At 34.1% G+C, this 19,706-nt stretch overlaps 1 protein-coding gene across 1 annotated transcript in view; it reads right to left on the bottom strand.

Annotated features, from left to right (window-relative positions):
• LOC141544742 (uncharacterized) overlaps positions 1 to 13,401 on the bottom strand; it is a 146,522-nt gene extending 133,121 nt beyond the window's left edge. Inside the window, exon 1 of the mRNA XM_074271249.1 lies at positions 12,936 to 13,401. Within this exon, the coding sequence (XP_074127350.1) occupies positions 12,936 to 12,994 (59 nt within the window). The 5' untranslated portion in view covers positions 12,995 to 13,401. The remainder of the gene's footprint in view (positions 1 to 12,935) is intronic.
• Positions 13,402 to 19,706: the final 6,305 nt, after the last annotated feature.

Here is a 19,706-nt window from a genome sequence, read left to right as displayed (position 1 = left end):
GAAGGTGGCCTAGCTGTACCTGATCTAAAACTATATTATAAAGCAACAGTCACCAAAACCATTTGGTATTGGCTAAGAAATAGATTAGTTGATCAGTGGAATAGGTTAGGTTCACAAGACAAAATAACTATAGCAATCTAGTGTTTGACAAATGCAGAGATCCTAACTTTTGGAATAAGAATTCACTATTTAACAAAAACTGCTGGGGAAACTGGAAATTAGTATGACAGAAATTAGGCATGGACCCACACTTAACACCATATACCAAGATAAGATCAAGATGGGTCTATGATTTAGGCATAAAGAACGAGATCATAAATAAATTAGAGGAACATGGGATAATTTATCTCTCAAACTTGTGGAAGAGGAAGGAATTTGTGACCAAAGAAGAACTAGAGATCATTATTGATCACAAAATAGAACATTTTGGTTACATCAAATTAAAAAGCCTTTGTACAAACAAAACTAATGCAAACAAGATTAGAAGGGAAGTAACAAACTGAGAAAACATTTTTACAACTAAAGGTTCTGATAAAGGCCTCATTTCCAAAATATATAAGAGAACTGACTCTAATTTATAAGAAATCAAGCCATTCTCCAATTGATCAATGGTCAAAGGATATGAACAGACAATTTTTCAGATAATGAAATTGAAACTATTTCTACCCATATGAAAAGGTGTTCCATATCACTATTGTTCAGGGAAATGCAAATTAAGACAACTCTGAGATACCACTACACACCTCTCAGATTGGCTAGGATGATAGGAAAAGATAATGCTGAATGTTGGAGGGGATGTGGGAAAACCAGGACACTGATGCATTGTTGGTGGAGTTGTGAATGGATCCAAGCATTCTGGAAAGCAATTTGGAACAATGCTCAAAAAGTTGTCAAACTGTTCATACCCTTTGATCCAGCAGTATTATAATGGGGATTATATCCCAAAAAGATCTTGAAAAAGGGAAAGGGACCTCTATATGCAAAAATGTTTGTGCCAGCCCTTTTTGTATTTGCTAAAAACTAGAAACGGAGTGGATGCCCACTAGTTAGAGAATGGTTGGGTAAATTGTGGCATATGAGTGTTATGGAATATTATTGACTTCAGGTTGAATACAGAGAGGCTTGGAGAGACTAACATGAACTGATGCTAAGTGAAATGAATAGAACCAGGAAATCATTATACACTTCAACAACAATATTATATGAGGATCAATTCTGATGGAAGTGGCTATCTTCAACAATGAGAGAATCCAAAGCAAATCCAATTGAACAGAACCAGCTATACCCAATGAAAGACCACTGGGAAATAAGTGTGGACCACAACATAGCATTTACACTCATTCTGTTATTGTTTGCTTGCATTTTTGTTTTTCTTCCCAGGTTATTTTACCTTCTTTCTAAATCTGATTTTTCTTGTGTAGCAAGACAACTGCATAAATATGTATATGTATATTGTATTTAAGATATACTTTAACATATGGGACTACCTGCCATCTGGGGAGTAGGGGGAGGGAAGGAGAGGAAAAGTTGGAACAGAAGTTTTTGCAAGGGTCAATGTTGAAAAATTACCCATGCATATGTTTTGTCAATTAAAAAGCTATAATAAAAAAATGTAAAAAACTTTTTTGTAATGCAGCTGGGGGAAAAAAATAAAACAGAAAAAAATGATGAAATTATGTTGTGAGAGAGGAATGTACTGGACGGAAATGAAATGGAAAAGTGGAATGGTGTAAATTATATACCATAAAAAAGAGGCAAGAAAATGTTTTTATTCTAGCGAGAAAAGGGGGAGAAGAGGTAGAATGAGTGAGCCTTACTCTCATTAGAATTGGCTGAAAATGTAAATAATGTACACATTATATATGGGTATAGAAATGTACCTTAATTTGCAGGAAAATAATAGGGAATGGAATATGGGAAGAGAGCATATTGGGAAAAGAGTTGGTCAATAGCAAAACATTTTTGTGGAGTTATTAGGGTGAAGGAAAAGAGAATAGAATGAGAGGGGAATATGGTTAACATACTAATTGTAAATAGAATTTTGAAGCAAGATTTAGGTATAATGCCTCATTTCTCAGACATAGAGGGAACTGAGTAAAATTTTTATAAAATAAGAACTATTCCCCAAATGATAAATGATCAGAAGATATGATCTGTGCCCAAAGAGCTATAAATTCATGCATATCCTTTTTCCTAACAATACTACTAGGTTTTTTTTTAAGTAAAGGGACCTATAAGTACAAAAATTTTTGTAGGAGCTCTCTTGTCAGGTCAAAAAAAAAAAAAAAAAGAAAGAAAGAAAATCAAGGTGAAGTCCACCAATTAGGGAATGGCTGAATAAATTATAGTATATGATTGTCATATTATTCTTCATGAAATGTTGAACTCAGAAAAAAATTGGGAAATTGTTAAGAGACAGGTTAATTCTCAGAGAGCCTCCACAACTGTGAATCAACATCTGAAGGAGTTGCAAGGCAGCTTTTTTCTGACACAGGTGTTTCAGACTGGGAATGAGAAAAATTGGAGACAGAGGGAAGAAAAGAGAGGTCAGAGCACAGCAATTGCCTCTCAGTCTCCGTGTATCATCCTTTCACAAGACTAGATCCATTTTGCAGGTCTGAGTTAGATCTCCAGCATCCACTGTTAGGTGGGTCCCATGTGTTTCAACAGGAAGTCCTCCGTGAATTCAAGCAAAGTGACATGCATTATACACAAATTAATAGCAATGTTCTGAGATGACAACTTTAAATGACTTTGCTATTCTCAGTAGTACAATGTTCTACGACTACTTTGAACGACTGATTTAAGAAACTGATTGTGTCTGAATACAGAAAGAAGCATTCTTTCTTTCCCTCTTCTTCTCTCTCTTCCTATCCATTTCTCTGCCTTCCTCCCTTCCTGTCCAACCCTTCTTCTTTCTATATCTCCCTATCTTTTTGTCTCTTTAATTTTATTTTTCTTGAAGGTTTTTTTTCTTTTTTATGATGGAAGATATATGTTTTCTTTCTTAAGAAAATATATTGCATAACTTCACATGTGGTTTCTTAATGGGTCCTGTAGGTAGGCACAAAGGAGAGAATCTGGATCTCAAAATTTATTAAAACAAATGTAAAAAAAATGTTTTAAATTTAACTGGGGAATAATAATAGATAAATAAATAAATTTAAAAAAGAGATTATAGGAACTTATCACCAGGATATTACAAAATGGCCAAGTAGCATTTATACTAGTAATACAGAGCTGGCTCAATATCAGAAAAACTATCAGCATAATTGACTATATCAATAACTAAACTAACGGAAATCATATTAGCTCAAAAGAGGCAGAAAAAGTCATTTGGCAAAATATAACACCCATTCCTATTAAAAACAACAACAATTGAGTTTTCCTTAAAATGATGAATACCATCTATCTAAAACCATCATCAAGCATTACATACAATGAGAATAAGGTAGAAACATTCCCAATAAGATTAGGGGTGAAGAGAGGCTGCCCCTTATCACCACTACTATTTAATATTGTGCTAGAAATGTTAGCTTTAGCAATAAGAGAAAAAAATTGAAGGAATTAAAGTAGGTAACAAAAACTATCAGTCTTCGCAGGTGATATAGCATATTTAGAGAATCAATTAAAAAAATACTAGAAAGAATTAACAACTTTAGCAAAGGTGTAGGATATAAAATAAAACCACATAAAAGAGAATTATAACAATTATATAACATAACCAAAATTTATGAGATGTGGCCAAAAGAGTATTTAGGATAAAATTTGCTTCCCTAAGTTCTTATAGCAGTGAAATAGAAAAAGAATAGATCAATGAATTGGGCATGAAGCTAAAAACAAATACAAAATAAAACAAAGCAAAACAAAACAAAACAAAAAACCTAGTAAGATAATACATTTTTAAATTCCTGAGTACCAAATTTGAAACTCTCACAATCAAATGTGAGTTTCAAAATATAAGTCTAATAGCTGCTTTAACAACAAAAAAAAAATCAATGAGGTAAGCCATTGGTTAATTTGATTTTAAAAAAATGAGGAAAATCAAATATCCACTATCAAAAAAAGAAAAGAGTGAAATTATCATCAATGAATAAATTAAATCATTAGGAAATATTTTGCCCAACAATTCTCTATCAATAAATCTCATCATATAAAGAAAATCAATAAATATTTAGGAAAATATAAATTACTCCGATTAATAGCTCAGGAAATGGATGCCTAATTAAATAACTACATCTAAAAAAAAAAAAAAAAAAAAGAAATTGAACAAGCCATTATTGAACTCCTGAAGGAAAAAAATCCCCAATGTCAAATGGGTTCACTTGTGAATTCTAATAAACATTGAAAGAAAACTTATTTATAATACTATATAAATTATATGAGGAAATAAGCAAACAAAAGAGTCTCACTATTCTTTTTATAGCACAAATATGGTAACTATGCCTAAATCAGAAAAATCTAGACAGAGAAAGAAAATTATAGACTAATTTCCCAAAGGAATATCGATGCACTTATCTAATAATCACCCTACCACAAAAGCTCATTTTATAAATACAATATTCTTTCAAAAATGATATTTGGCCACAGTAAATTTTTTAAAACACAAACACATGATCTCAAAAGAATCAAAATTGTAGATAATCCCAAAAATCCATGGACATATGTATGATGAGTGATTTTGATGACTCTGATATAGTGATGTCAAGGACATGCTTGAATAGAAAAAGGGATGGGCTAATCTTTTATTAAAAATAAAAGCTTGCACTAGTCTTCAAGTATTAAAAGAACCAAGGGAACAATTCAGTATGTTTCCTGGATCCTTTATAACAAAAGTACTGTAGAATGAGATTGGATGGAAGGATTAAAATTTGAATTAGTGGCATGAGTATTCACAATAATAAGATCAAGGGTTCATTAAAGTATTTCATTATATCATTCTTTTATTTGCATTTATCAATGTGCATATTCTTAAGGGAAAATTAAACAAAGAGAAGAAAATACATGCTATAATCCTCATGGGTGACATTAAGATTATTTCATAAAGCATATCAACTGAATTATAAGAGTTCAAAACTTGTATGGAATAATTTTAACTAATTTAAAATCAATAAAGAAAACTGCAAATAGTAATCACTAATAAACAGTGGTTAGTATGACCACGTGAACTGTTTTTTTTTTCTTGCCAAGTTATAAATAAGGCATAGCTGATTTTTCACCTCTTTGCAGTGATATTCATTTTCAATTATTGGTATTCACTAAGTGATTCATGATTTAAATTGTTTTTGTTCCTCTAGAAACATTGCTCTTTTTTGTAATTTAAGCTTTAATTACTGTACCTCTTATAGCCATCCAAGGTATTCACATTTTCTCTATTCTCTATTCTTTTTTTTTTCCTGAGGCAATTGGGATTAAGTGACTTGCCCAGCGTCACACAGCTGGGAAGTGTTAAATGTCTGAGGTCACATTTTAACTCAGGTCCTCCTTACTTCAGGGCTCTATCCACTTCGCCACCTAGCTGCCCTTGCTCCATTCTTTAAGAGAATCACTATACACACTTCAACAACGATACTGTATGAAGATGTATTCTGATTGAAGTGGATATCTTCAACATAAAGAAGATCTAATTCACTTCCAGTTGATCAATGATGGACAGAAACAGCTACAACCAGAGAAGGAACACTGGGAATTGAATGTAAACTGTCTTTCTACCCAGGTTACTCATACCTTCCAATTCTTGCACACATGTATTGTATCTAGGTTATACTGTAGCATATTTGATATGTATGGGATTGCCTGTCATCTGGGGGAGGGGGTGGAAGGAGGGAGGGGAAAATTTGGAAAAATGAATACCAGGGATAATGTTGTAAAAAAAAAAAATTACTCATACATATGTACTGTCAAAAAGGATTGTAATTATAAAATTAATTTTAAAATTGTATAACACAAAAAATAAAAAATAAAAAAGAGAAAATCTGCCATATCATAGTTCTTTGCTTTAGTTTAAAAAAAAAAAAGTGGTGTAAGGCCTTCCTGAAAAGTCAAAATATATTGTTATATTAAGTAAGCCTTCTATATTTACTTCAGTTCAACTTAAGATATTTTGTGAACATCTTGTGAATTTGCTAATGACATGTTAAGAAATATGGCACAATGGAACATTGGAGTGATAAGACCAGAGCATAAATCTTTCTTCTGTTAATTCCTATGTGACCATAAAGCAAATTACTTCAGCTCTCTGGACTACAAGTTTCCTTATATATAAAATGGATAGAATGAAATTAGATAATCTTTGGGATTTCTTCTAGCTATTAATATGTAACCAGAAGATAGAAATTCAGAAATTGTAAGAGAGAATTTCCTATAATTTCATGAGTATCTTCCTTTCTTGCCATATTATTGTCCAAACAGAACCAAACTTATTTCCTCAGAACTCTACTAAGGTAAAGCTATAATCTACCTGGGTTGAAAGTTGACTAGTTATCTTTACCCATTCTTCTCAGGTACAAATTCATCATCAACAACGACAATAACAACTAAATTAAATTAAATTCTTCATCTGAGAAGGTTAAACCTGGAAGAGTCATTCACCTCGAATTTTCCTTCTCTTAACAACCCTCCTAATATATTCTGGGTTTTTTTTTTCTCTTTCAAGTGGCAATGACTACGAATTAAGCCTTTATCTAAAAAATCAGGAATTATTCAGCAGTTCTAGGAAGGAAAATGTATAGTCATTAGAATAAAGAAAACATGTACTTAAGAAGTTTTCCTCTGAAAATTCTGTGTGTAGTTATACCTAGTAGGAACAAATTTCAAAAAGTTTTTCCTAAAAAATTATAGCATTTCTTCATGATAAATTCACATTGCAAAGTTCTAGATGTAGCAAAACATTTTAGCTAATATCTGGTAGAATTATTGCATTCTGGGAAGCCATGCAAAGAAGATTCTGGAGAGAGGAATGTGATGAATAATTAACTAACAACAAAGTCAATAAGACCTAGATTCAGAGCTTGCAGCTGACACACATATGCTTACTGGGTGACCCTGCAGTACTCCAGGACTCTTCCAAAAACAGGGTTTTTTAACTTTTTCTGTATCATATACCCCCTTTTAAAATAAAAGTTTTTATATGCTTAAAATACACACAAAGCCAAACCAATTACAATGAATTAACTGTAAACTTAGTGTAGTCTTTTTAAAGTTAATGGATACCAGTTGAAGAATCCATGCTCTTAAGATTATAATATAGAACAAGGTCTGGTCTAAATCAGTAGAGGGAATTTCCTTCTTAGGAGTTCCACTGTAAATGAAATCTCTTCCAGTATTATATCTATTTTCTCTGCCTTCCTCACCCCTCCATCCTACATTAGAAAATTAAGAGGGCAGCTAGGTGGTGCAATGGATAGAGCACCAGCCATAAAGTCAAGAGTACCTGAGTTCAAATCTGGCCTTAGACACTTAACACTTCCTAGCTGTGTGACTCTGGGCAAGTCACTTAATCCTAATTGTCTCAGAAAAAAAAAAAACATTCTGAAAATTACTGAAGTTTGATTTTAAATTATTTTCATTAAAGAAATATTTCCATAAATAAATTAATTATTGAATATGTGCACTGGACACTATGATTTTTTAATGGTAATCTACTTTATTATACAAGAGGTTAGCTCCTACCTTATTTTTGCTTCAATATCAACTTTATATTGAAGCAGTTTTACCGCCATGTTTATGCTCTGAAAAAAGGTAACAGTGAAATGCATTGTTGCTGCCATCCCCAAGATTAGGTTCTTCCCCATGTTCAAGCAAAATCATTGACATTACCTCCTGCTAACACTGTACTGCCTGTCAGTATAGTATATACAAAGAAATAATACTGTAATATATTATTTAGTATGTTCAAGCATCATTTAAATAAGTTAGTTATTAATTTTTGATTTTCTTAATCAAAGACAGAAATCCAAATCCATTTCATTGAACAGCATGGTTAACTAATATGTATCTTCATTAAAGGTGTTCGACTGTCTCTGTCCAACAAATCCAGTTTGCATCTTTCTCTCTACAATACAGCATTGTACTATTGAATTGGCTCTAGGTTGCCACAGGCTATTCCAGCACCGTAAACATTTGGTAGTTCTGCCATGGTGGAAAGAGTTTGTAATAAGAGCCTGGTTATGTCTGCTGTCTATGGACCAACCTAACTATCGTCATAAAGATATTACCAGATGGGTCAAAGGAGGATGAATTTTTTATTGATGGTGTATTTCAAAGTCCGTCTTTGTCCTGTTCGACTCTGTCTCCTCACCTTGAGTTTTCTTGGTAAAGATACTGGGGTGGTTTGCCATTTCCTTCTCCAGCTCATTTTACAGATGAGAAAACTGAGGCAAACAAGACTGAGCCCAGAGCCACATGAATCTTCCTGACTCCAAGCCTAGCATTCTATCCATTGAAAACCTTCAGCTCCTAGCTGACCATCTACAAGTTGTAAGGAGGTTGTGTTAGGTATTGGTGTGAGGAAATATCCATAACAACAAAATGTATTACTGACATAATGAACATTCATATAAACATTCATATAAGTATTTTAATTTTTTTTCTTGTTTTTCAGAACTACCCTTTTTCATTTTCCTTCATGCCTTCTTCCAGTGTGTCTAAGTTAGTTAGAAGGCAAGATAATTCTTCCTCCCCCATTCTCCTAGCTGCAATGGTGACATGTATATTGATACATGTATGTATCTTGTATGAATGTATCTTGATAAAGAGGAAAACTAGAGTCTATTATGTCCCAGAGACTGTATTCAGCATTTTACAAATATTGCCTCATTTGATCTTTGGGAAGTAGGTGTTATCATCATCCTCATACTTCAGGAAACTGAAGAAACTGAGAAACAAATGTGTTCAGGGTCACACAACTAGAAAGTAAAAAAGATTCAATATGAATTCTGATCTTCCTGAATAATTAGCATTTAGTAAGAATACAAATTAGTCATTAAATTAGTAATCAACAAAACAGAAAAGCAACACATAAGATTTTTGCAATCTTAAAAAGTTAGCTGCTAATGATTAGGGGAGATGAAATTAAGCCTTTTATTATTGAGATAATGAAGGGAACTTAGAAAAGGGATAAGCAAAATAAAAGGAAGATAGGATAAAAGATGATATTCCTGGGAAGGAGTGAGCAGAGAGGGGAAAGGAATTTTAAAAGATGTGTAGTTATATTTGGGAATTGCTTAAGCAGGAAACTGAGTTATGAGTAGTGAAAAGAAGGAAGCAAAGCAGCATACAATTATCAGAGGAGAAGAGGATGAAAAAGTAAATCATCATGCTGACTGAATGGCACCAGAATGGGAGGGCAACTTGGTTGCAGTGCAAGATAACTGTAAAAGTAGAGGGAAAAGGGCTGCGCAGATCTGATACCATTTTCAATGAGTAAAAAGTAGCTGCTGCTTACAAATTCGATGTTCATCATTTTGAGTATGTCTCTATCAAGAATAATCAAACTTAAAACTGGTGGATAATTAAATAGTGACTTTCTGTTTAGATTCAACACATTTAAAAGTATCTCAACCTTGAAAAGAGGACTAACATTTTCTTTGAACTGTCACACTGCATGGTTATAGGATTTTCATTTTTCTTTAATTTTAGAAAAAATATTTTAAATTGAAGAGTTACTTATAATCATTTCCATGATCATTACTATATTTAAATAAATTTTAATAACCATATCAAAAAAAACACTATGCATACACACAGATTTATTTTATTTATCTATTTATTTATTTATATAGTTTGAACCTAATTAAACTACAAATCAGCATATTCATCAGAAGATTATATCCCATGAGAAATTCTAACATGCACTTTTCATTGGACAGTTATATGAGATATGCTGAGAGAGTAATGAAGCTGATTCTATAAACTGCATGTGAAAAAGGTCTTCTTACATTAATCATAACTTCATCCTTGTTTTTTTTTCACATGTCTTTATATGGAAATCATGTTTGAAATCTAACTTGAAAATATGGATAAAAAACGTATTTTGAAAAAATTAGGATTGTTGGATTATAGGGGAAAATACTTATGGAAATGATTTAAAGAAAAATAAATTGAAGAAATGATAAGCTTTTGAATGTATGTCATAGATATAAAATACTTTGAGCAAGTTGCAGGTTGACTTGCAGTTTCTATGGTTAGTAGAGTGTCTCCTTCTGCTCTATACTGTATACAATCAATTGGCTTGTTGTGTCCAGTAGTTTGGTTGAGAGAGTATACATGGAGTGTGCAGACATTGCCCATCCTAGCACAAGACACTTCTAGTTCCAGACTCCAGGTATTTTTATCTGTCCTCCCACTGATGAAATTCTCTTCTCTTACCTTCATTTTTTGCCCTATCCAGGCTAAAATGCTAACTTCTACAAGAAGTTTTTCCCAATCCCCCTTAATATTGATGTCTTCCTCTGTCAATTATTCCTAGTTTATCCTTTATGGAGTATCATGTTTGTACTTAGCTGTTTTAATGTTATCTCCTCCAATGAAAAGTGAGTGCTCTGACAGCAGGGTCTATATTTTACCATTCTTTGTATTCTAAGATCTTAGCAGTGTCAGTTACATAACAGACATTTACTAAATGTCCACTGACTATTCTTCACACATCTTTTGACACTAAGTAACTTTACTTGCTGTCTCCATGCCTGGAATGCTCCACATTTCGACCTCCTGATGTCAGCAAAAGTCTTGCCTTCTATCAGAAGCCTTTAGTCATCTCCTTTAAACTCCTCAGTGTGGCAAACCACGCTGAGACTACTCCCACTTCAGCTTGTATGTATCTAGTTTATACATAGATATTTGCACCCATATGTTAACTTACAATCTCTCCTTTCCAAATAACTATACTTCTTGAACATACATGTTATCACTCCCTCAAACCTCACTTCACAGTTTCTCAACTTCCTCGTTTCATATGATCTACTTCTTCATCCTATCTCAGCCAGATACAAAGGCAGACCTCTGACCACCCACAAATGCAGCACTGCCATTCTTTCAAACCCTCAGTTTCTCTTATCTGATCACACTCTATTGTCATCCCACCTCTTCCTTTGCCTTGCAAACTTAAATTCCATTTTTCATCCAGATCATGATTTCTAATCCAAGGTCATCATCACTCCTGCACTAGCTACACTCTTTTCCTTTCTGCATCTTGACTCCTTGGTGAACCATTCAATATAATTGTTCAACTCTCCATTGCCTTCCCTTGAATCTATTGCTAACATATCATATTGCCAACAGTGTCCTTCTAAGCCTCAGACTTCCTATGTACATGCTTTCAAATAAGGCTAGAGAAAATCATGCAACTGTGCTTATTAGGGCCACTGCAAATTTATGTCACATAACTTCAATTGGGCTCTCATTGATCCAAGGCAATCCTTTCATATTATACTTCCCAAAACAATCCATTATTCCACTTACCACAGCAGCTCTTCTAAACCTTTTTAGCCCTTCTCAAACCTTCCATGGTACATTCTTTGAATCTTTTCAGCTAAAAATCTCAGCTCATATTTTACTGGGGGAAAGGAAAAAAAAAAAAAAAAAAAAACTAAGACCATTCCTGAGATCTCCCTCTTTCACCCTCCTCACCTAACTCATCTAAATGTCTTCTGCCACTATTTTTTCCTTCACCTATCTCATGGAAAGTAGCCCTTTTTCTTGCCAATAAAAATATCTCTATATATACAAGTGATACCATTCAATCTTACTTATTCATCTTCTCACTTATCTTCACTCTTTTACAACATCCTGAGTATTTCCCTGCTTGCCTACTTTTCCCCCATTCTCCAAAGAAACTTCACTTAATCAATCTATCCCCACTCTCATCCCACATCTCTCCTGTCTTTTGTAGCTAGATGCCATGAGAGGGATGTAGACAAGAGGTGTCTCAATTTCCTCTCTTGTCATTTTCTTTCAACACATGTCCTTTCTTCTAAATTCTTCACAGATACTAATGGATCTCTTAATTGCCAAATCTAAAAAAAAAAAGTCTTTTCTTAATTCTCATTATTCTTTTTACCTCTCAAGCCTTTGAAACTGCAACTTTCTTCTTGATATTCCCTTCTCTCTAGGTTTTGTAACACTTCTTTCTCCTGGTTCCCTTCCCAAGTGTTGGATCCTCTGCTTCTCAGGCTGCCTTGTGGATTAAGTCCCTTACTGACTGATTCTTAGAGTGCAAAGACCATCCCTGCTCCCCCATTCTTTTGTATCTGTTGCTGTCAGCCCTGTGCCTGATATATAGAGTAGATCTTAATAAAAGCAATTTTCTACTTTGAAACTTTTACTCCACATATCGTGTCCATATATATGGGGGCAGCTAAGTGACACAATGAATGAGTTCTGAGCTTGGAGTCAGGAAGACTTACTGTCCTGAGTTCAAATCTCATGTCAGATACTTACAGTTGTGTGATCCTGGGCAGATTATTTAACCCTATTTGCCTCAACTTCCTCATCTGTCAAAATGATCTGAAGAAGGAAATGGCAAATCATTCCAGTAACTTTGCCAAGAAAATTCCTCAGATATCCTCACGGATACTCTAGAAACACTATTTTTAGATATGTCAACATTTCAGCAAAAAAGAATTGTATTTGCTCCCGTGCTGCTACTGATTAAGAATATGTCAGGTGGACCTTGGCTAAAAGTTAAATAAAGGAGTTTCCAATTCTAAATGGACAGATAGGAGGGAGGTAGTGACGCCAGCTTTTGGGACTTGCTGTCTAATGTCTAAGAGGCAAAGCCTGACCCTGACCCTGTCCCAGGTGCTGAGGGGGTTTGATTTCTCGAGGGTTAATGGGGATTGGGGACAAGGACCCAAGTGGAGGGATGGGGAGGATGTCTTAGGCTCCTCCGGTGGGGGCTTTCCCTTCTCTCCATCTCCCCCAACCTTTGCTCTTACCGCTTCTCTTTATCCACATCATTGACTTCGTGTTTTCCGCACTGCAGCAAATCTTGCATCTTCGCCACATCCCCGAACAATGCAACTTTGTGGATTATCCGGAGGTCCTTGCTCTGGAACACGTATCTTGGGATGTAGTTGGATGTTGCGACCCCTAAAGAAATTCGGCGGCTTGAAACTGCTGTTTCTTCTTGCCGAAATAAAAAATCTTCATCCCAGAAACAGGCTTCTGGGCGGGGAGGGAGAACTCACTGGTCTCTCTCGGGCCCCACAGCCTGCTAGGAGAGGGAATTAAAAGGGGAAATGTCGATTACCCGAGGCCGGAGATTTAGAGATTTTGTGAGCCCGCAGCAGTTATAACCGATTTAGCCCTAGAGCCGCCTACTACCCTGGCAATGGCAGGAGAAAACTGAATTGCGCGTGCGTTTGTCAGGTGCGCGGCTCACGCGGATGAGATAGTCAAGTCACGTACTGGTGAATGCTCTGGTACAGAATTCATCAGGCGAGGAGTCCAAAGCTCTAGATCACGAGTGTGGGTGAGCTCCAAGGTCTTGCGTAGAAATAAGTCATAACAAATATAGAACTGCAAGGAAGAACTGGAGCAAAGAAAGGAAAAAAGGAAGGAAAAGAAAAATGAGAGAAGAAAGAAGAAAGAAAGGGGAAAAAGCTGCTCCTCTTGCTTATTTTGGGGGGCACAGCATTTCCTCTCTGAGCCTCGGTTTCTTCTGTAAAATAAAATTCTACTCGATAAGTCTCTTGCCGATCTTTAAAAATTCGGTGACTCTAAAGGAGGCGCCCAGCTGAAAATTAGGACCCTGGGGGCCCGAATGGACAAAAGGAGTCTAGATACCTCTCCTGATTCTTCCTGCCTTCAAGTGTGTCAGGGAAGGATTTGTACAGGACAGGCAGCCTTACAGCAGCTGGTCTCATCCAGGCAGCTCTGGGTTCAAGCCCATCCTCTATAGCATTTAAATTGACTTAGTGATGCTGCTATTAAAAGAGGAGGTAAAGGGAGGAGGGATTCCAGCCGTTCAAAGGAAAAAGATATATCACTTTTAGTTGAAAGATTTCAACATACCCTTAGGCTATAAAAGGGTATGTAGACGATAATAGTCCCACTTAACTCTGGGCTGATGAGATTCTGTGCAGAGTACTGTGTTTTTTAAGGATGCTACATTTTAAGAGGGGCATTGATGAATTCAAAGACAAGAGATACGAATAAGAGAGAGAGAGAAGACTAGGGGAAGATATGACCATTTTCAAATATCTGACACGGATATTTTGATTCTCTATATTTATATCATATTGTTACAGACTTCTTTTAGGAGAGATCTTTGTTTTTAAATCACATAATGCGAAGTAAAAGGTAGAAGTATTTTTTTTATTTTTATTTTTTTTTTTTTTACTGTCTTGGGTTCAACCCCCCAACCTTAAGGAAATTTCTTCAAAGGGAAACAATGTTGGTTATTATCTAACTAGTCTTGGCCTTTCCCCACTCCTGCTTTTTTTTTTTTTCCCTGCCGCCTCCGAACTACCAGTTCGTATAGCTCAAGATTCTCTGAACCTGAGAATACAGAAATGGTACATACCATTTCTGATGACCCTCCCATCCAATCCCTGCAGCTCTCCTGGTTCTCCTTCGTCTTCCTTGTCTTCCTCCTTCCTCATCTCCATTCCCTTGTCCCCCTCTCCCTTCCTCCTCCTCTTTCTTTTTCATTTTCCTCTTTCCCTTTTCCTTTTACCCTTCCCTTTTCCTCTCCTTTCTCCTTCTCCTCCTTTTCCTTCTCTTAGTCTCTCTTTCCCTCCCCCTAGTCCTCCTTTCCCTCTCCTTCCTTGCTTTTCCCTCTCCTTCTTTTTTCCAACAAACTAAAATATCAGTTCATCCCTGTAGGTCTTTTGGTTTCAGTAGGGATTATCTGTGATCCAGTTTGTAAATTCAGTGGTCAGCGTATACTTTGACATGGCTCCTCAAAATCTATTCAAGGGATAGACTCTCTCCATTGTTTGTGCTTTACCTGATGATATCCTGTAGAATTTCAATATTTTTGCTAAATTGCATATATGATGTTCTATAACATTTTCTAACATTTAGCACCACGATATACTTTGAATAGATTTGGACAATGATTTGGTTAGTTCAAAGCCCCATTGAGCAAATAACAGACTTCATTATCATATAGATATTATACTGTGTATACACTCTGGACAGAAAATTGGTCATTAATTATATAACAATTTCAAAATATATAAATATATATATACATATATATATATATATATATATATATTTCTTATTGGGGAGAAGACCAATGTATATTAAGAATAAACAAGTAAATCTGGTTTATTAGTACTCAAATATAGAGACAAATCATTAATTAAAATTTAATGACTCAGATATTTGGCTGAAACCTAGGATGAAATTTGTGGAAGTTGAAAAACATTTTCGTGAACTTTTAATGAATACAGATAAAAATAGAGTAGATGAAAATGAGCAAATAATTCCTCTTACACTTATTGGTGATGCTAAAAGCTTCCATATACCTAGTATCTTATGGTTCATATACCACTTTATATACTTTATCTCTATTTTTACTAAAAATTTAGAACTTTAAGTAAATTTGTCATTCATGGCTAGGGACACAGTTGATAAATGAAATGGGCTAAATTTGAATCCAGTTCTTTGGATGGCAAATTTAATAAAGCCATTCTTTTGAAGTTTCTCCTTGTTTTTTCTACTTATAGGACATGTGTTGCATGCCCTTTTCTCCAGCTGTTTTTGAGATGATATAGATTATGTCTATATTTGATTTAGTTTCTATATATTAAGTCTTCCAGTTGCTTCTTGAGGCAGAACCTAGTTTGGTTCCAATTAATGAAAATACTGAATCTTGTGAATTGGTCACATACATCACTTGAATTTACACTACATGGTTGAATTAGACAAGAATTAATGGCCATAGTGTGAATAGTGGGCCAACTTCAGAGAAGTCATTATTTGTTCTAATCAAGAGTTACCTGTATACCCACAGTACTGGCTGAAGAACCAATGGGAAGGTTCAATCCCCTGTCCCTCTCCCCAAATGTTATTTTTTCTTATGGTTTCCAATCTAAGGACTTTTCAAAAAAGATTCATGGGAAAGTAGAGTAAGGGAGATTTATCTTTTCAAAGTTACTAGGTTACTGAGTCAAAATTGAGTTGTCTGATGAGAGCACACCCTGCTGGGTGGTCCTATGCCAGTGTCTCCCAAGTCATGAAATTAATTCTAAAGTTATTTATTATTAATAATTATTATAGCTTTTTATTTACAAAACATATGCATGAGTAATTTTTTCAACACTGACACTTGCAAAATCTTCTCTATCAGATTTTCCCTTCCTTCCCCCCACCCCCTCCCCTAGATGGCAGATAGTCTAAAACATGTTAAATATGTTAAAATATATGTTAAATCCAATATAAGAATACATATTTATACAGTTATCTTGCTCACAAGAAAAATCGGGTTAGCCACTCTTTCTGAATCAGATCTGTGAAGTACCATCATTTTTGAGAGAATACCAGATACTGAGCTGAATGAATCCAAGTGTTCCACTACTGATCTTAATGAAAACAGAAATATTAGTAGTTCTGTTCTATTTCATATCTACTCATTGTTACACTTCCAATTTCATAGACAAATACTTTCAAGATGATCTGGCTTAGGCTTCATGTCAAACAACCTACAGACTAATTATTTCCTCAACTTCTATCTTTTCCTCAAATTTTTGACAAATTGCAATGTATTCTCGGCTTTAATTAATCTTAACCATAATAACTATATTTTTGGAAGAGATCATGTTTCCCAACTAATTCAATTTTGGGGCTATTTTGGCCTCTTTGGAACAGTGGATTTGTATTAGACTTCTGAAAATTATATATGTACACTGCCTAAGACAGTGCATAGCATATAGCAATGCTTATTAATACATGGATGATTAATATTTCCACTTCTCATTTTAGGGCATGGATAGATTTTTACACAACAGGCTATGGCTGTTATAACCTTTCTGTGCTTTTGATCTTTATGCTTTTTTCTCATTTGTGTTAATTTTAGTCTTTACTCTCCGAATACAATTCTTCCTTTGCAACAACAACAACAACAAAATTCGGTTCTGCACATATATATTGTACCAAGCATAAACTAGAGGATATTTAATATGTATGGGAATGCCTGCCATCTAGGGGAGGGAGTGGAGGGAAGGAGGGGGAAAATTCAGAACAGAAAGGAGTATAAGGGATAATGTTGTTAAAAAAAAAAAATTACTTATGCATATGTACTTTCAAAAAAAATGTTATAATTATAAAATTAATTTTAAAAAATAATTTTTAAAATTTAGTCTTTACTCTGGTCAGTCCATGATCTGAATGAAATAAACAAATTCTGAAATGATTCCAACATTTGTAACTGGTCATTTTTCTCTGTTAGGATTATGTAAACTCCATGTTTGGGATTGGGTGAATTTTAATTTCAATTTTTTTGTTTTTTTGGTGATATCAAATAAGTTTCTCCCATGCAAATGTTAAAATCATACAAGATTCTATGACATATTTCAGCCAAAGGGATAACTTTGTTCAATAAGTATCAGCATTATGATAGATGTAAAAAGTGAGACATTTGCTCACTTCATGTGTTTTCCAATATTATGTAGGATGTCCTTCACAGAGTCCAAATAGAATAGCTATTGTATATGATTACAAAGATTTCCAAATTTGTAATAGAAAATACATGCTACAGAACTGATGGGTGACATTAAGATTATTTCATAAAGAGAAGCAACTGAATCATGAGTGTATAAAACTTCTATGGAATAATCTTAAATAATTTAAAATCAAAAAAAGAAAACTATAAATAATAATCACCAATAAATAGTGGTTGATATTCCCACACAAATTGCTTTCTTTGTTACAGTCATACATAAGAATTGTTCTTTTCATAATTAATATTTGTGGATATTCACTCTTTTGCAATAATAATCAATTTCCATTTTTGTTGTTCAGTAAGTGTTCCATATTTAAGTTGTTCTTATTCCTCTAGAAACGTTGCTATTCTAAATTTAAGCTTTAATTACTATTCTTTTAGTCTTATCTGTAGCATTCATGTTTGCTCCATTTCTTTAAGGAATAATTTGCAATATAATAGTTACTTTCTGTAAGTGTTGTATAGCAAGAATACTACATATACTTCAATTCAAGTTGTAATGTTTTGTGAATACCTTGTGAATTTGCCAATGACATCTTAAGGAAGTATAGTTCAATGGAACACTGGCGTGAGAAGATCAGGACATAAATCCTGCTTCTTTAAGTTAATTCATAATGCATATTATTTCACCTCTCTAGACCCTAAGATTCCTTATACACAAAATAAGAGAATTAAAGTAGATATCTCTGGGATTTCTTCTAGTTATTCATGTGTAATCAGAAGATAGAAATGCAGGATTTGTAAGAAGCCATTTCATATTATTTCATGAGTATCTTTTGTTGCCATCTTCATTCATGCTCAATTATTGTCTACATGTAGCCAGCCTTCAACAGAACTCTGCTAAGCTAAAGCTACATTCTAGTCTGTTTTAAAGATGCCCGTTTCTCTTTACCCATTCCCCTCAAGTGTATACAACTACCCTCGAGGCAGTTAAACCTGGAAGAAAGTCATTCACCATCTCTTCCCAATTCTCCTAATAGGCACTTTCTTGTTCTCTTTCAAGTGGCAGTGACTAAGAATAAAGCCTTTCTTTAAAAAAAAAAAAAAAAAAAAAAAAAAAAAAAAAATTAAGCTTTTTCTTAAAATTAAAAAAAAAAAAGTCAGAAGTTATTCAGAGTTCTAGAAAGGAAATGGTGTAGTCATTAGAAAAAAGAAAAATTTCCATCTCTATACCTCCGTCCTCACATATATATTTTAAAATTTGTTCTTGTAAAAATTCTGTGTAGTTATACTTAGTAGGAACAAATTTTTAAAAGTTTTTTTCTTAAATTTTCTTAAATTATGGCACTTCTTATGACAGGGTTTCTCAACTTTTTTGTGTCAAGAACCCCTTTCCCAAAAAAAAAAAAAAATGTTTTTAAATGCCTAAAATGAAGTCAATTACATTGAAATACCTATAAAGTTACTGACTTTTTAAAGTTAATAGATCCCAGTTTAAGAATTCCTAATCTAAGATTAAATCATTAAGCAGACCCTATTCTAATTCACTTGAGGGTGTTTCCTCATTAGGAGTTCCAATATGAATGAAATCTCCAATGTCATAGCCTCTGCCCCTCTTTCTTACCTTTTTATCTGGCAACAGAAAATTCCAAATGTCAATGAACTTTCACTACAGAATGATTTTGAGTTATTTTTATTAAAGAAATACTTCCATGAATAAATGAATTTTAAAATATATAAATTGGACACTATCTGATTACACATTTTAGTTGATACACTACTTTGTTACAAAGAGGTGGCCTTCTACCTTATTTTTTGCTTCAACTCCAGTTTTATGTTTAAGAAGCTGTGCATGCTATGGCTTTGTCCCAACCAAAGGCAGCAGAGTGAAATGCAGTATTGTTGTTGGATTCCATAAGATTAGTATCTGCACCATATTCAAGCAGGATTATTGCATACTCCTCTTAAAATTTAGTATATTCAAGCATCATTAATTATATTTAAATAACTTAATAAAGCATATTTTCTTAATCAAAGAAAGAAATCAAAATGCATTTCACTGACAATGAATATGTGCATTATGATTAACTAATGT

This window comes from Sminthopsis crassicaudata, chromosome 5 (genome assembly GCF_048593235.1).
Source record: "Sminthopsis crassicaudata isolate SCR6 chromosome 5, ASM4859323v1, whole genome shotgun sequence".
Taxonomy (NCBI): Eukaryota; Metazoa; Chordata; class Mammalia; order Dasyuromorphia; family Dasyuridae; genus Sminthopsis; species Sminthopsis crassicaudata.
The sequence above is the reverse complement of the archived record's forward strand: the minus strand, read 5'-3'. Positions and strand labels throughout refer to the sequence as shown.